The sequence below is a fragment of the Pteropus alecto genome, unplaced genomic scaffold (assembly GCF_000325575.1).
Source record: "Pteropus alecto unplaced genomic scaffold, ASM32557v1 scaffold129, whole genome shotgun sequence".
Classification (NCBI taxonomy): Eukaryota; Metazoa; Chordata; class Mammalia; order Chiroptera; family Pteropodidae; genus Pteropus; species Pteropus alecto.
This window is the reverse complement of record NW_006442597.1, coordinates 1,257,503-1,274,874: the sequence shown is the minus strand read 5'-3', so window position 1 is coordinate 1,274,874 and position 17,372 is coordinate 1,257,503. Positions and strand designations below refer to the sequence as shown.

Here is a 17,372-nt window from a genome sequence, read left to right as displayed (position 1 = left end):
TGGAACCTGGGCAGGAGTCTATCTACCAGTTCGGTTCTGTAAGTTTTCTATATGCTAATTAGGGTCAGATCCATGCATCACAGGTTGGGAGTTCAAAAATAACTTTATGGGGTTGCTTCCCCAAGTTCCTCCTTTCTGTGATCTTGCTATACATCCTGGTTCCCTGGGACTCCCCTTATATAACCTCTGGAGAAACCATCGCTTCCACAATTGTGAGAAGCCGGGCTAAGTGGCAGGAAGACAAAAAAAGAAAAAAAGTAATGAGTTTGGTTCTGAATATTTTTGAGCTCCAGCTCCACTCAATGGAGAGGAAGTCTCTCTCTTCTCATGGTTTTCGATCCTGTTACCCTCTGCTGCCCCTCAGAACTGTCTGTGGGCTAAGTCAAAAGAGAAGGGAGAAAAATGAAAAACAAGAAGAATCTGCCTCCCTTTTCTCTGAGCTTTAAGAGTTCTCTTTCCTCCTTTGCAAGCTGAAATTAGAGGTATTTCATGAAGCTTCTCTGTCTGCACCTAGTGCTCACTCCCAGTATTCATGTTGCTATGAGCTAAGGCCAGGAGACAGCCAAGGGAAAACCAGCTCAATGGTACTTGAAATTCTTTGTGCTTCACCATCCTCCTGCTACTTATTTCCCGAGTTCTCAAAGAACTATGCCCTGCATCAATTGGCCAAGGTGTTTATTAGACTGAGTTGAGTAAAGGGGTGATGAGGTGTGCATATACCATATTACCAGAACCAAGACTCCTTATCTGTTTATTTTTTACTATGTGCCAAATACTGTGTTCACAAAATTGTTTGTACAAGTAATGTGGGGGTCTAGAATGGCACCACCTTCCTACAAAAAGAAACTGTGCACTTCCACCTTAGTATATGGCACTCCAAGATTCCCTTGCTGAGGGCACCATGCTCTGAGGTAGCTTCTTTCTCTGCCTGGCCTACGTCAAGGTATCCCTTCCTTCTGCAACATAACACTCCAGCAGGGCCAGCCTCCTGGCCTGGGGCTCTGAGACTTTTCTCTAGTCTGGTGAGCTATCGAAGCATCAACACTTAGCCTTTTAGCCATCTGGCAGGAATAAAAAATGCACCCAAGGTAACAGACCAATATTGGGTTCACTGCCTCTAAATCCCAACCTGATAACTCTCCAGTCTTCAGTGTTCCTGAAAACCTTCAAGCAGATGATCTTTATAATTCATCCAACTTTTTTGGTCATCCTCAGTAAATGGTTAATCCAAATTAACAGATCTACCATCATATAAGTGGCTACCTCCTTTTTCTTTTTTTATAAAGAAACTGACTCTGAAAAGTTTCCTGAGGTGAGTACACAGACAAACTAAGGTATAACTCCAGCCATGTCCTCTTAACCACTAAACCATACTGAAAACTAGCTTTATTTTATAAGGGTTTTTCTCCCCTAGTTAATTGGGTGTGTATGTATCAAAATCAAAAAGGAATACATGAACATATTCTTATTTTAAAATTGTGCCACTGCAGCCAGTGCTGCTTCTCCCTTGATCCCTTAGTCCAGGTCGGGCCAAGCCCTTTATCAGAGGTCACCAGGTCTGTCTGTGGCTCCACTAGGGGTTATGAAGCTGACTTTTTCCCCATGGGAATGATTCTCCAAAGGTAAAATGGAAGTCACTAGAAACACATGATACAACATTAAAAATGACTTACATATATTTTTCATCAATATACAGCAGTCTCTCCACATGGGATACACAGACAGAACCCCAACGGGTGCCTAAAACTGTTGACAGTACCAAAGCCTATGTATAGTTTTCTCCTGTACACACGTACGTAAGATAAAGTTTAATTTATAAAGTAGGTGCAGAAAAATATTAAAAACAGTAACATAATAAAAATAGAATAATTATAACAATATACTATAATAAAAGTACGTGACTGTGGTCTCTCAGCAAACTCTTCATAACTTCACAGAAACTTCATTCTTACAGTAGAGCCTAGCAACCTCGGCATACAATCTTTGATCTCTCCTTATTAAGTCAAGAATGTTCACCTTTCCACTTAAAAGACACTTTACAGCTTCTCTTTGGCATATCTGAATCGCCAGCATCACTATTCTTGTACTTTGGGGCCATTATTATGTAAAATAAGGTGACCTGAACACAAATGCTATGATACCCCATCAGTCAATCTGATAACCCAGATGGCTACTAAGTGACTAAGGGGCAGGGAGTGTGTACAGAGTGGGTATACTGAACGAAGGGATGATTCACATCCAGGGCAAGATGAAGCAGGATGGCACAAAATTTCATCATGCTACTCAGAATGGTGCACAATTTAAAATTTATGAATTATTTACTTCTGGGATTTTCCATTTAATATTTTTGGACCATGGTTAATTGCAGGTAACTAAAACCACAAAAAGTGAAAATGTGGATAAGACTACTGTACCACAAAGTTAGGTCAAGTTATATAATCATCGGGAACTTTTTCCTGCCATCTAATAGGAAATTAAAGCTTTAATCTGTTTAAGTGATTATTTTCAGGCTCCCAAGGGACCACAAAATGAGAATTTAATAAAAAGCCCAAGAGCAAGATTGCTGGCATCTGTCCACACAGGTGCAGAGTGTCAATATCTGAGTGTCAATTTCCTTGGTGACAATTTAAAATCAGCACTACAAGGGATTTTCCCACCCTGAAACAAAAAGAACAAGCAGGGCATCCCTGCAAGTGGGAAGGGGCAGGGAGTTAGGAGTTTCAAAATGACACTGGTAAAAAAGAGCAGGGGCAGAGCCCTTTCAGCACACACCCGTGCAGCCCCTGTGTGTCACCTGTACAGCAAAGGTGGCCAGCAGGCCCAAGCTGAGTGCTGCTTTCACTTGCATCATTTGGTAGAAAACCTGCACAGGGAGGGATACAGCCGCACAGGGAGCCCTTGGCTTTGGGATGACAGTGTGGGGCGAGCTTCTTGCATTTCACTGTGCACACAGCTCTGGCCAGTGAATTATGAGTGTAAGTAAAGCCAGCCTGAGGACCACAGGCTGTGGAGCAATACACAGCAGAGATGAGGAGCACTGAGGTACTGGACAGGAGAACCGGGGGTTCTGGCCGCTCCTACCTGGGCTGGCTTCTGGCTGCAGGGAGCTCAGAGGAGGTGGGGGTGAAGATTCGGGGGCTTCTGCTGCTGGGTGTTCAGCTACTGGACAGATGATGAACCATCTCTTCCCAGTGTGCAGAACTAAAAGGCAGGACAAAAACAGCTGGTGAGAGCGAGAGTGTTTCTCCTGAGCCAGTGTGACCCTCATAGCTGGCACCACACCTGCCATAGGAGGGGCTCTGGGGAACTCACCTCACACCAGTGAGGGGATATGCAGCCTACTCAGGGGTTCCTCGCTCACAGCTAGAGACTTCACAAGTACCCTCAGCACAGGCTTAGTTCCCAGGATGCCCGAGATACCATTGGTGAAGGGATAACGCTGGCCAAGGGACTAGCAGGCAGCGGCGAGTTCACACCCTGCTCAGTCCACACCTGAGCCAGGCAGGGCTGCCATCCCAGGGCGGTGGGAAGACTCTCACCACATGCTCCAGCAATCCCCCCAGTGTGATGGTCAATCCACATAACAATACACTCAATGAGACACTTAAAATGCCTGCTGGGAGACAGAAGGGACAATGACAGAACTATCTCTTCCAGGGTGAGCCTGGTGAAGGTGTGGCCCGAGAGACAGACATACCATTCTGCTGATACACTGGGGCATTTGCTTGGGACTGGCGACTCTCCTGAGGGAAGTAAACGGTCAGAAATCAGCAGACTGCATGGACCAAGAAGTGGGAGCACAATATGGCCTCAAAACATCCAAGAGCCTCAGAGTTCAGGCGTTGCCAACTGAACTGAAGGCGCCCACCTCCTAGCCACCTCACCCAATGCCACACACCATGCGGGCTCCTAGAGCAGGCTTGCAATGTCCCAGAACTGTTCTCAGAGCGTGGAGGCAGGGGTAAGCAGGCCCTGGCCCCCCAGGAACCCAGCATCCCGACTCACCTCCCCAGTGCCCAGACCACAGGTACTGAGGGGCGGCGGGCTTGCCCCAGGGTCAGAGCCACGGTCCACATCTGTGTCCTCACTGAGCATGTCCTCCGCCTTGTCCATGATGTCCTTCATCTGCTCAATGAATGTCTCCCGCTCAGCCTGCAGGATGAAGTCGTGCTCCACCTGAAACAGCATATACAGCCCTGCTGGTAGGGATATACCACAGGGTTGCCGGGTCTTTACTGACTGATTTGCTTGACTTCTCTGTTCTAAACCCCAGAGGGGTGACATGGCCAGAGGACCTGGTTCCCAGGGCCTGCACAGTTCAGCAAGAAAAGCCATGGCTTGAGAAGCAGGCCTTTCAGGTGACAGGGCAGCACTGCCTGGAGCAGGCAGCCACCTGCAGAGGCTGGAGGATGGGGAAGACTGGCAACAAACATTCCCCTCAGCAAGGCTGGCAGAGAAGTACCCAAGGGACACAGAGGAGACAGCTGCACCAACCCAAGGGACCCAGCAAAATGCCCACTTACCATGTAGGTGGCAATCTCATCAGGCGCGTCTCCATCCAGGTCGAACTTGAATGTCACCATCTTGTGGTTGTGTGTCTCCAGCTGACACTCCACCATCTTGTCACCCGTGTTGCACACCTACGGGACACTGGGGTGGTAAGGCCAGGGAGGAGACTGCTCCCAGCCAGCCATGTGCCCACCGGCCCACCACGCCTGGCTCCTCACATTCAGGATGGTCAGCCGGGGACGGCTGGCCCTCTCCTGGCGCGAGCGCGTGCGCGTGGACCTGCGGTGATGTTTCCGGGAGGGCTTGCCTTCCAACTTCCCCCCACCAAATGTGCCCTCACAGCTGTCACTCAGCTCTCTTCCAGAAGTGACGTCAGAACCTCCATAGCTGCTGGAAAACCAAGAATGTTACTGCGCCCACAGAAACGACCTGCAATGCAAGCTGGCCTCATGGGGGAAGTTTGGCTTTTCAGGAAATAGCCAGAAGCTTTAGAATTTGGGTGTACTCAGCTGGAAAACCCATGCCCAGCAGAGAAACTCCCAAGCACACAGCCCCTTTTCCCTGTCCTGAGTGTGCAGAGGTTATGGGGGACGCATGGGCTTTCTGACCCCGGGACCTTGGCACTCTCAGCCTCCCACCTGTGAAGCAGGCCCAACATTCTTATGGTAAACGTCAGGATTAAGAAACAATCCTCTCTCATTCCTCAGTTTCCTTATCTGTGCAACAATAGGAACATGCCAACCACTTGGAGCTGTTGCAGGATTGGAGGAGAGTTTGCAGAGTGGCAAGCTTGATGCTGATACACCAGGGGTTGGGACACAAGGTAACCTCCTATAACTAGTTCCCTCTCAAACGCTTCCCTCTGACTGGAAGACTACAGGTACCCAGCAACTGAGGCACCAGGAAACCCGGGGTGTGGGCTGAACTCTGCCATGCCCTCCCAGCCTCCCCACCAGCCCCCTCTCCTGCTGACTGTCCACGGCCTCTCCCCTCTGGAACATCCTCGGCACCACAGCCTGGCGCGAGGACCCAGAACACAGCTGGGAACATCTGACAACCAAATTTCAACAAGTGCCAACAAAAACCCCAGAGGAACTTCCTGAAGTTCCACCAGGTCAGGCTTCAAACCGGTAATGTTGTTAGAAGCCCTGACACATGAGGGCAAAGCAAGACGGGATCCCTGTGACATGGCAGCAGGCAGGCTGAGTTGGCATAAGGACCCATGCTGTCTCCTTCCCAGCTGAGCCATTACCTCTCACAGCTCTGCAGGAGGCCAGGCTGCTTGTCCTGCTCCTGAAATAAAAACCACAGGAAAGAGGATGGGTCACATTTGTTCCTTCAGGGCACAGCCACAGGCAGTCTGCTATCTTCCCATCTCTGTGGCCCAGCCCACTAACCACTCCCTTTTCTGATTGTAGCAAGCAGACCATGTAGAGTGGTGGGTATGAAGTTTTTATCTTGTTGGAGCAGGTTCCTAAAAGCTGGAGCCCTTCTCTTTCCAAATGCTAAATCACTTTGACCATCCTTGTGAGAGAGCACATGGACCCAGGAAGGCTTGTCGCAGGCCATTCCATCACCTATGAGGGAAAGCACTCTAACGCCAAGTGTAAAAATCACACCTTCCACCAGGATGTGCATTTGAAGGAAAATGTGACATCTGGGGACAGTGGAGGAAGATAAGAACAACACCTATGGTTGTCCCAGGGAACATGCTTCCACCTTCCCCAGAGCAACCCGACTTCTAGGGCTGAGACCCAAGGTCATCATGAAGCGGGCCGCTGTGATGGTGGAGCCAGGTATTACAGTGACACGCTGGGGACCTAGCCCCGGAGGGGAGGGCACACACCTCAGGGGCTGGCTCCACAGTCAGCTGGACAGCCGGGCAGGGGCTGGAGATTCCAGGCCCACTGGGCAGTGGCAGGTTAGCAGGCGGCAGGAGTGCAGTGGTCTGGATAGGCAAGCTCTGAGCAGTAGCCACCATAGTGGGGGCCAAGGAGCCAGGGAGCTGAGGCAGGAGCTCAGGAACAGCAGGCGGCAACACTTCAGGCACAGGAGGGGAAAGGATGGTGGCTGGAGTGGGCACCGTGGGGACCTGGGCAGTGACATCCACGGCATATGGAGACGGGTGGCCAAGCAGGATCTGGGGCACAGACGACAGGAATGCAAGTCAGGGTGCCATCACCATCCTTGAGGGGCCATGGGCATCCTGGGACAAAGCAAGCGCTTCTCTGTCCACGTAGGTGAGAACACCTGGGGTGCAGGTGTTACAGCATTCCCTTTCAATGAGCCCACACCTCCCACCAGCAAGTCTTGGCCTCAGAGAATGTTTATATACAGATTTATCAGAAACAAATAAGAATAGACATTCTCAGGTCCCCACTCATGCAAAATCTAACCTAAAACCACACTTTACATATGTACCTCTGAGTCAGGCTGAGAAGCCCTAAGTATGATCACTCAGTACCAACTGCAGGTCCTCTAAGGCACCCTGCCCTGCTTCCTGAAGAAGAGGCCTTGGACCCTGGTCTTCCATGGGTGACCTGGGCAGTGGGCCTGACTCTTTACTGTTCTCTCTTTAAAAGCTCTCAGCGCAAATGCTGACAGGGAGAAGGAAGGCCCAAACCCTGACAGGAAGAAGGAAGGCCCAAACCTGAAAGTGCAGGAGACTCTATCCTGCCTCAGTTCAGGGTGGAGGTCAGAAATGAAACAACTTGCTGCTGGGCGTACTGGCATAAGACTGATTGGCCACAGGGAAGCCTGTGGGGAAGCCAGCCCAGCCCATTAATAAAACCCAGACCCTCCACTAGCCAGGCAGAGTGCAGGTCCCTAGGCTTGGCCAGCGAACACTGACTGCACAGTATCTTCTCCAGCCACAGGCTGAGCAAATGACCCAGTGCCAATGATGTGTCCTTGCCAACAATGGCAACAAGGTGTCAGTCCAGGCCCTGACACCACAGACCCCTGAGCCTCCAAGCAGGCCTTGACTTTCTTTAAATAACCCTGACCCATGAGTGGGTGTTACTCTGAGTGACGGGCTGTCCAGGCACTCAGTTAGGGCACTGGACTGCTGTGCCTTCTCCTGCCCGTATTTAAACAAACACCACCCGGTTAGTCAATATAAACTGTCTCTTCCTTCTCCAAGCACAAATCCCTTCTGGAAATCAGACAAGAAGCATGTCCAGGAGCATGTGTGTATGCTCAGGACATGGAGTCTTAGTCCAAAGTGGAGTAAGGGGCCCAAGAGCTGGGGGCACCTGGTACCCTTGAAAGCTTTGGGATGAATCTTCCTGACATAATCTAAAGGGGGTGTCAGCCCTATCTTATAGGGGAGGAACCTGAGCTTTAAAAGGCAAAGGACGATGCCCACAGGCACAGGGCTATTAAGGGTTAGAGCTAGGGTGGGGCCAGGTGAGAGGGTCACACCAGGTGAGAGGCCCCCCATGTCATTCCTCTCTTCATACAAGGTTGGATAACAGCCCTGGTGCTCTAAAACACATAGCGTCTGTGTAGGTGTGTGGAGCCACCAAAGGCGTTGCCCAGCTGACAGAGCAAGTGTCCCTTTCCCCTTCACTTTCAGCACGGAAAGCAGCCAAAGATCCCCCGCCTATGGGACATCATCCTTGTCTGCCATGATTACCTGGGAACCAGCAGCCACATGCCCTGTGCACTGCCTGGCCCAGAACTGAAAGACCCCGCCCCCCCGTCACTCCAAGCCCTGGTGCCCCATTTTCTGGCTGCTGACATGTGAGTTATCCATATACCTCATTTTGACAGGTGACAAGATGGACAGTGTCAGCCTCTCTAGTGCCCGAAGAGGGCACACAGCCACATGAAGGCTGCCAGGCCCCACTTAGGTGAGGGCAGGTGCCATGACATCCGGCATGTCTGAGAATCCTCCCCTACGAGCAACTGCTACTGACTTTTGGGAAGGGTCCACAGGGGAGCCTTTGGCCATCCTGATTCCCGCAGCTTCTGACACGTGCTGGGAGTGAGAGGAGGCAGCGGATACTCCCACACCAGAAAAGAAGCCAAGGCTGCAGGATGGTGCTGCCTGTTCTCCCATTCCCACTCTGCCCACACCCCCTAGCCAAAGTGCTGAGAAGGAGCAAAGGCCTGCAGATCCCTTGCATCTCTGGGTCTCCCAGTGCCTACCTGGGTGGGCCCTACCTGGCAGATAAATTAATTACCTGGCTCCCTACTCCAGCGGCTGGAGCAGTCTGCTCAGGAAGGTGGGCAATACTTGGTTGGTGGGGCTGTGGCAGCATAGGGGGCACAGGCTGTGGAGGGGCGGCTCTCACAGCCTGTGCTGTGTGAAGGGGAGAAGGTGGGACATCGCTGGGCACCATCTGTGGAAAGGCTGCCTGGAACACAGGCTGGGCTGGAAGCTGGGCCACGGCAGGATGAATGGACAGGGCGGCCACTCCCTGTGGGGCCACAGCCAGCAGAGGGATGGCAGTGGCGGTGGCTGCCACGTTTGGCACAATGGTCCGGCACGGCATGGCCAGAGGTGCCCCAGTAGGGTGGGGCAGCTTGACTGCCTGCAGAGGCAGGGCTGGTGACACAGGCAACGGGGTTGCAGTGTTGAGCGGGAGGCTTGGCAAGATGACAGCTGGAGAGAAATACTGAGAAGGGGGAGGCACAGCGGACCCGCTGGCAGCCGGCAGGTCGGAAAGGGCTGCAGGGAGGCTGTCGATTGAAGCCAGCGGAGCAACGGGGGGGATGACAGGAAGTGGAGGCATCTGAAAGAGACATCAGCATGTCAGCCCCACTGGGGCTCAGCCCCACCAGAGACATGTCTGCCCAGGCAAGAACAACCACACCCCCTGCAGGTTCTGCCTCTGAAACACTTCTAGGCAGCTGCTGCCAAGGGAACCCAAATGTAAACCCAATTTAAATGGAACCAAGTATATGACATGTTCGACCAGAGAAGAAAACACAGAAGGCTCAGAAGGGCATGGGGAACAAGAATGACCCCTTCGGCACCACCATGGAGAGGCCCACAGGTGGCTCAGAGGACAGCCGAGATAGCTCAGATACGAGCAGTTACAGTAGCGACCACCAGCTTCAGCATGTTTTCATTCAAAAAGGCTAAGAAAGCGAGAGTCATCAGACAGGCCCCAAACATCTGAAATTACTTTGCTTGATTCATCCTAATCTGTATAAATTCACACTAAGACCAAATTCTTCATCCGGTTCTTTCAAGGAAATGATATCTCCAAGCCCCGCTGCTGGCCGAGCCACATGGCCTGGGGGGAGGGCAGCATCTCCCCACAGTGGACGCTCCCAAACCTTCCATGTCCGGTCTTTTGTCCTAGAGACTCTCGATATCTGACCTCACGGATTCTGCACTTCAAACACCTCAGCAGATTCTCTGACAAGTCTCTCTTTAAAATAAAGCCTTTCTGGTGGCAGGCACATGAAGCATCATATAATAAGTACCTTTGTGCAATTATAAGGCAGCGAAAATATGCCAAATCAACTTCTGTGTATTTGAAAAGCAACAAAATGCCACAACCACCAACAAGCAAGGCAGTGGTTTAACTAGACAGTTAAAGCAACTCTAACACAACATGATGAAGACAAGACCAAATAACAGGTGACAGCTAAGGTAAGAACCTTCTGCGGGGGTGGAGTGATTACAGGGCACTCACACCTAGCTCATAAAGTAGCACTTCTCATCATAGCCCCCAAGACACACTGTGACAGGATCCATGAGGTGAAAGCCATCCCCACGACCATAAATGGCATAACCCTAAGCACCGACCATGTGCTATCAAGTGTCACTAGTCATACAATGCCTGCTGCCCCCAAACCCTGCCCCCAAGAAGCCATGGTTAGCATGGCCTCACATGGCTCCAAGGACAGACGGTGACTGTAGCTATATGCTCACAGCTCTGCTCTGGCTCCTCTGACCTAACTCTGCAGTAAACTTTGCCTGTCCTGGTGCATCTGAGACAGACACAGAGAGAAGATGGGCACCACAACCCTGCTGTGGGAGGACGGCAGAGGAAGGAGGAAGGACATACCTGCTGAGGGACTTGAGCAAGCGGCTGCAGGGACACCGGTGGCATCTGGAGGGGCTTCAGTTGAGCCGAGGCCACCTGGGAAGTCGGAGCCAGGTATGAAGACAGATGGGGGGGCACTGGTTGGAGAGGGCCCACAGGCTGTGACGCCAGGACCTGTGACAGGGGAGCTGTCTGGGCCAGTGGAGGAGGCTGAAGGAAGAGAGGGGGCTTCTCTTAGACCAGCATCGTGCTGAGATGCCCTAGATGCTTAGACATGACAGAGAAAATCAATGAGTACATGCACATGTACACATACATAGACACCCAGCCGGGAGCCCAGGAAGTGCAGGTCTGGGAGAACCAGGTGTGAGTGGGGCCCCTCCAAATGCTGTGGATCATGAACTCCATAGATATAAGAGACCTGCCCCGACTCCCATCTGCACCCCAGGCCCAGGCCAGCCAAGACACAGTCAGGGGAGACTGAAGCACCGATGGTGGCCATTAAAGAGAAGCAGTCTACACTCACCTGGTGGACAGAGGGCCTAGGCTGGCCCGGCCCAGTCGGCACGGGGGCAAAGCTCATGGCCGGCTCCGGGAAATGCTGCTGTGGGAGCGGAGCGCGGGTGGGGGGTGGGACAGAGCCCACTGACAGGCCAGGCTGCAGAGGGTGCCAGGGGCCACACTCAGCAGCTGCCCCAAAGACCCCCACCCAGCCACACACTCAACGTCCCCAGAGAGCTGTCTCTCACTCCCCATGCCCATCGTCCTGGCAGGGACACTTTTCCTAGGAACATGAATTGACAGAAGCAAGGTATGGTGGCCCCTGAGCCAAGAATGGCCACAATTCCTAACCAGGGAACGTTCTGAAACATCGGCTCCACAGGATATTATGCAACTGTGAGAAAAAGTCATTATAAGGGCTTTATGGAACCGTGGGAAAACACTTGTTATAATACTCTATGGGGGAAGATACAAATGCATATGCTTCTTGTCTACAGTACTATGTAACACACATATATGTAAATAAGTTCCCAGAATACAGAAACATGGGAACGAACAGCAGGACAGCACTAGACTGAGGGGAGCTCCACAGAGCTGGGGTCTCCAGTGACTCAGCCATTAGGAGAGAAATGGGACCACAGACGTGAGCCCTCATGCTCGGGCACAAGAGTCCCCAGAGAAGTGGTTCTGCTCCCAACCCCTCCACTCTTCACTGGGACATGTCACCATGACAACCCTCCCCAGGAGTCCTGGGTACACCCTAGGGACTCCCTCCACTCCCTACCCTTCTGTCCAAGCTGTTTTCGTGTAAACAGGCAAGAAAGTGCTCTGGCAGAGACATCTGGCCAGCTGGCCCTTGACCTCCCTGTGCCCAAGCTTCCCAGTCTGGGAACAGAAGCTGGTATAGGAGGGTGCTGTTGGAACAGGTGGACAGCACACTGTGGGCCAGGAATATCCTGATCCTGAGCCTGGGAAGGACAAGAGCTGGATGAATGCTCTGGCTCAGTTCCAGAGAACAGGTGAACCCAAAGCTAAGAAACACCACTCTGAGCAACAAGTAGCCTTTTCCTCAAGAAGCTTTCCTTGCCTTTTAAAACTATTTCACTTCATTTTGTGAAGCAAGTAAAACTATAAATACAAATTGCCAGTTTTGACTCTGATCAGTAGAGGCAAACACTTCAATTGCTTTTCTAAAGGGACTTCCTGAACCTGAGTGGACAACAGGGAAGGGAGAAGAGACAGAGGTGGCCAAAAAAGCTACGAAGCCCGGAAGGATGACCACAGAGAGAGTGCAAGTGAAAGCCCAGGGTAACTGGAGCACCAGGCAGAAGCAACTCCCTTGGGAAGGGGCACTGGTCCTGACCTGCTTCTGGGCCTAGGGGATCTAACTCTCCCTCTGGATCTCACTCCAACACCCACTTCAAGGGCAACTTCTCTATCTGCTTGGGCCTGAGAAGCAAGCAATTGTTTTGCTTTCTATGGCATTAAAAAAAATTGAAAAATAAATGCCGAATGTTGTCCCCTCATCTAGCAATTTCCATTTAACCTATTAGGTTTACAAATTATTCCTCAGGTATAAGCATGAGAACTTTTAATCCTTCTTCCCAAACATTACTCCCATACCTCTAACTTTAAACAGCAGCATAACACCCAGTGGAGAAGTGCTACCGCCTCAGAGATGCTGGACACAGACAAAATCAAAGCTTTCATTACTATGAATGATGCTTTTCCGTCACCTTTGCACCGGTCTGAGTGTAGGACCCTTCCAACTTATCACAGCTTTGCAAGCACTGCGTGTCATTGAGCTCTGTGCTCTGTTTTCTCACCAAGCAGGTCTCTCAGGGTAGATCACAGGCTGCTCCAGCCTGCAGCCCTGCAGTTACCAACAAGGATGGACCTCCTGTGGGCCTGTTTTTGCATGGCCAGAAACTGACCACAGGCCAGTATAGCCTGGCTGGTCCATCACAGACTCCAACGGGGTCTCTGGCTCGAGAGCCAAGCTGACTCACCGCAACAGGCTGCTGGTAGGCTCCCAGTGAGGGCAGGCTATGTGGCAGGATGGGCCCATCGCTCATGCTCACGGGGGGGCTGCACACGCTCTGGGCAGTGGGTGGTGCTGAGTCCACCAACGAGCCCAGCACCACACTCTGCTGGCTGCTCTGTGAGTCCGAGTACACAGTGGAGCCCTGCCCGCTGTCGAATGTGCTGTCAGCTGGGAAGGACAAAGGCACGGCTCAGAGTGGGCACCCCAAACGTCACTCCCACTGCATTCCACACAAAGCTTAAGGAACGCAAACGTGGGCTCACACACAAATGCTTGGCTCGTCCATGTTTTCTTCTGCAAAACAAAGACTTGGTTGTATTTCCAGGTCATATAAGTAATGATTGTGTGTCATTTTACACAATCGACCATAGAGCAATATGGGGGCTAACTGCACCACCCAGAGGTGGTCCTGGCAGCCCACCCACACTGCCTGATGCCTGAGAGGTTGGGGGGGGTGTGCTCGCCATGGGCCACCACAGATCCCAGGGGGACACCTCACACAGTCCTCATAGGCAGGTAGGCAGGAAGGCCACTTCCACCATGGCTGAGACAGGGATCTCACATGGAACTGACCTGTACTTGAAAGTGAGCCCTCATTCAGCTATTTGAAGGCCTAAGGGGTCTTGGGAGGCTGACAGGATGTTCAAGTTAGGAAAAGCTCCAGTCATGTAGAGGTAACAATTATTACCTGTGTTTTACAGGGGGAGAGGGTGTCAGGACCCCGACCACCTTTACTTACCATGAAAAGGAGCCTGAAGCAGGGAAATCCAGGCCCAAATCCAGCCCCTCACATCTTGGGCTGGGTCTAACACAGTTGGAAAATGGGGCTGATGAGGCCCCCACCCCGCAGAGAGCCTGTGAGAGGGAACTCAGAGGCTCCATTAGCCCACCCACAATCAGCCCAGCATGGCCAGTGAGACCAGCCACAGTGGACAGAGCCTCCCACAAACATGGTGGGGAGAGATGGAGGGATAGGCAAGACAAGACCCGCACAGCCCGTAGACTCATCTGACCGAATGCACCTAGAAGACAGGTTACCTGTGTGGCCATGTCAGTAAAGTATGAAAAACAAAAACCTATTTGAAATGGCACTCATGGTTTACTGCTTCCAGATTCCAAAAGCTACACAAACATTAAAATTTGTCAACTATGAACACCAAGCTACTTCTATAGGGAGCCACCTTTCAGATTGTCAGCACAGTGTCCATTTGCAATTTAAACAAATAAAGTAAAAGGGGAATCTTGTCAGCTTTGCAGCAAAATAATTTTTCCCCAGAGCTGATTAGAACTCTTTTTAACCTAGGAAGATGTAAGAATGCTGAGGTTTGATTGTGCAAACCAATTGGATAAGTGTCTCTTATTTTTAATGATGTGTCTGGTAGTAATTTCCACTTACACAGAGAAAGGAGAGAAGCTGAGACAGAGAGAGAGGACAAAAAGACAAAGACACAGAAATAGAATGTGCATGCAGGAGAGAGACAGAGATAAAGACAAAGAAAGACAGAGACAGAGAGACAGAAACAGAGACAGAGTAAAGACAAGAATGGGTACAGACCTGACAAGTTTCACATAAAGCAACTCCGTGTATGTAACATTTAAAATTTTTAAGTCAACATGTTTAACGTATATATAATTAAAAATTAATTTTAAAAATTGCTTTTAAACCTATTGACAAATTAAATTCTTGTAATCATCAGGTGCTAGACCAAGCCCTCTCGCTGACCTTCATTTGGACCATGGTGGGCAGTTAACAGAACAGGGAGACTCAAAATATGTTTGCTGTACCTTCTAACATATGAAAGTGCATGTGTTTGCCCATCTTGTTACCTAAGACCTGGTCCTTTCTCTGATGACATGTGTGCTGACTGGCATCCCCATCAGTTCACCTTTATGAAGCACAGCATGGTCCAGCCACCCACAGGCACTGTGGCCAGAGAGACAACTGCGCACAGGCTTTCTGTTCGAAGCCAGAGCAAGGTACTGAGGGAGTGCAAGGTGCTGTGGGTTGTGGAATAGAGGGAGACAAAGGGTATGTGTGCGTGTGTGTGTACATGTGTACACTGGTGCATGTGAATAATTACATGTGTAGGCTATCTCCAGAAGTTAACGTTAAAAGACAGGTAACATCAGTAGCCTCCAAGGAGAAATATTAACTGATTTTTGCTGTACACCTCTTGGGCTTTTTGAATTTCATATGATGTGAATATATTACCTACTTAAAAAAAATTACAATAAAGGGGTAAAAACGTTTTAACCATAAAACATTTATTTCTCATGGCAGAAAAGTATGGCTGCTGCATAAAGCATACAGAATCCTTCTGAGCTGCACAGGAAGGGGTCTGTTTGCAGACAGAATGACCACCTTGAACTGAACTCATCTGTTAAACCTGTGCTGTCTATACAGTAAGTCGAACCTGCATCATGACATCTGACCACAGCAGAGCATATTCTAGGTCCCAGACTGTGTCTCTTCAAAGAGTGACAAAGGAAAATTTCTTAATTCCTGTATCTGAGAAATTGTTCAACCAACGATTACCTTTGTAAAGTGTGTAGTAACTTTTTCTATAAAAAGTTTATGTTCTTTACTCTTTTTTGTTTTATCAGAAAATGGAATGCAATGATGCTGTGATTTTATTCTCCAAAGCAAACTTGAGCAGGTTGGAAGGAAGTAAACAGTAAGCAAACTGTCTCAAAGTGATGGCCAGCCACTGGTTTTAATTTAAATAGCCTACTTTGAAGAACATTCAGCTATTTTAATGATAAATGAAGGATATTCCTATTAAATAAATCAAACATACTATTTCAGTCTTTCCACATGAACAACCTGAAACAGTGGCCTGGGCAGGTTGCTTGGATCTGCAATTCTCTGTGCTTATTCATGGACAGAATAGGCTACAGCCTCCATCCATAGCTCGCAGCTGCATTTTTGGGGACACTGAGGGCAAAGGCAAGACACATTTCTGCCTCGACTTATGGAAGATACTGGGTTCTCTCTTCCAGTGGTCTGAGATAAAGCCAGATGCAAAGCGATCCCACCATCCATTAATAACACTCCCTGGGAAACAGACAAGTGGTCTCAAAGGTTTGGCACTAGAAGAGAGATTATCTTGAGATGGACACTCCTGGAGACAAAGGTCACAGCAGCATGACTGCTCAAGCTATGGCCACTGGCAGCCTCAGGACACTGGTGTTCTGGAACAGATGCCCCTACTGGGCCCAGCTGCTATGCTAAGCCCAGGATAAGGAAGAGCCTTCACGTGCCCCATGTGGCCAGGACTAGTATCCTCCAGGCAGAGTAAGTAGCCAATTAAGCCACTCTGTCCCTGCTGGCTCGGGGCACAGGAGGTTCTGGGTCTGCCTCCACATCTGTCCCTACCTGTCCTGAGAAGTTGGACTTCAGCAAGCCATAAATCCCTCTGGTCAGATCTCTGTGCAACATCAAGGATGCTCCCAACAACTGCCCTGGAGGAACATTCACCCACACCAATCATCCACACCTGCAAGATGAACTGGGGTAGGCACGTGGAGAGAGCAATACTCACAGGCCAGAGAGGTGGCGCTGGCCGGCAGCACAGTAGGGAGAAGGTGCTGGTCAGCCTCGGGCTCCTCCGGCTCTAGCAGTCCAACCTGTGCATGGTAGGTCACCTGGACCTGCAGAGGGGTGTGCAGGCCCTTGGCCTTGTCAGGGCTGCCTGGGTCTCGCTGTTCCTGGGGCTGCAATGCTGGCCAGATCCTCTCCCGCCGCCACTGGATCAATGCCACACGGTCACGAATGGACTTGGCCACGATCTTCACATCACTCTCATGGAAGAACCCTGACTCGATCTGCAAAGGGAGTCAGTCACCTGTCGTTACTGGGACCATCCCTACTTGCACATCCCATTGCCGGGTCCACCTTGGTGCCTGCACTCCCACCTCCCGCTCTTGTGGTCTCTGCTAAAAGTTACCTCTTCTGGGCCCCTCGCCCCTGTCTTTCAGGGACATTCTCATCCTTCCATAAAGATGGATGTGTCCTTCGAGCCATTGACTAAATCCACGAGAGTGACCATCTGAACATGCACTGGCCCAGCTCCTGAGACACTGACAACACAGCAGGTGCTCTTAACATGCGCTGAGTAACAAAAAGGAAAGGGGGGACCCTAATCTGCCTCCCACCCCAGAGCAGCCCGACAGCTGTGTCCTGGAAGCATCCTAGAGCCCCACACTAAGGCTGCCTGAGGGTGGGAAAGCAGTCCTGGCTAAATCTGTGTGCTCAGGGACAGGGACAGGGATCCACAGCCCACACTGTCCTCAGCATTCTCTGAGAAGTCATG

The 17,372-nt window shown here is 50.7% G+C and overlaps 1 protein-coding gene across 1 annotated transcript in view; it reads right to left on the bottom strand.

Annotated features, from left to right (window-relative positions):
* WNK2 (WNK lysine deficient protein kinase 2) overlaps positions 1-17,372 on the bottom strand; it is a 138,536-nt gene that overhangs the window by 44,599 nt on the left and 76,565 nt on the right. Inside the window, exons 8-19 of the mRNA XM_025040452.1 lie at positions 16,602-16,884; positions 13,025-13,227; positions 11,041-11,172; positions 10,536-10,724; positions 8,697-9,248; positions 6,356-6,649; positions 5,762-5,802; positions 4,728-4,899; positions 4,524-4,640; positions 4,006-4,176; positions 3,698-3,743; positions 3,082-3,201 (exon numbers count right to left, since the gene is read on the bottom strand). Coding sequence (XP_024896220.1) covers positions 3,082-3,201; positions 3,698-3,743; positions 4,006-4,176; positions 4,524-4,640; positions 4,728-4,899; positions 5,762-5,802; positions 6,356-6,649; positions 8,697-9,248; positions 10,536-10,724; positions 11,041-11,172; positions 13,025-13,227; positions 16,602-16,884 — 2,320 coding nt within the window. The remainder of the gene's footprint in view (positions 1-3,081; positions 3,202-3,697; positions 3,744-4,005; positions 4,177-4,523; positions 4,641-4,727; positions 4,900-5,761; positions 5,803-6,355; positions 6,650-8,696; positions 9,249-10,535; positions 10,725-11,040; positions 11,173-13,024; positions 13,228-16,601; positions 16,885-17,372) is intronic.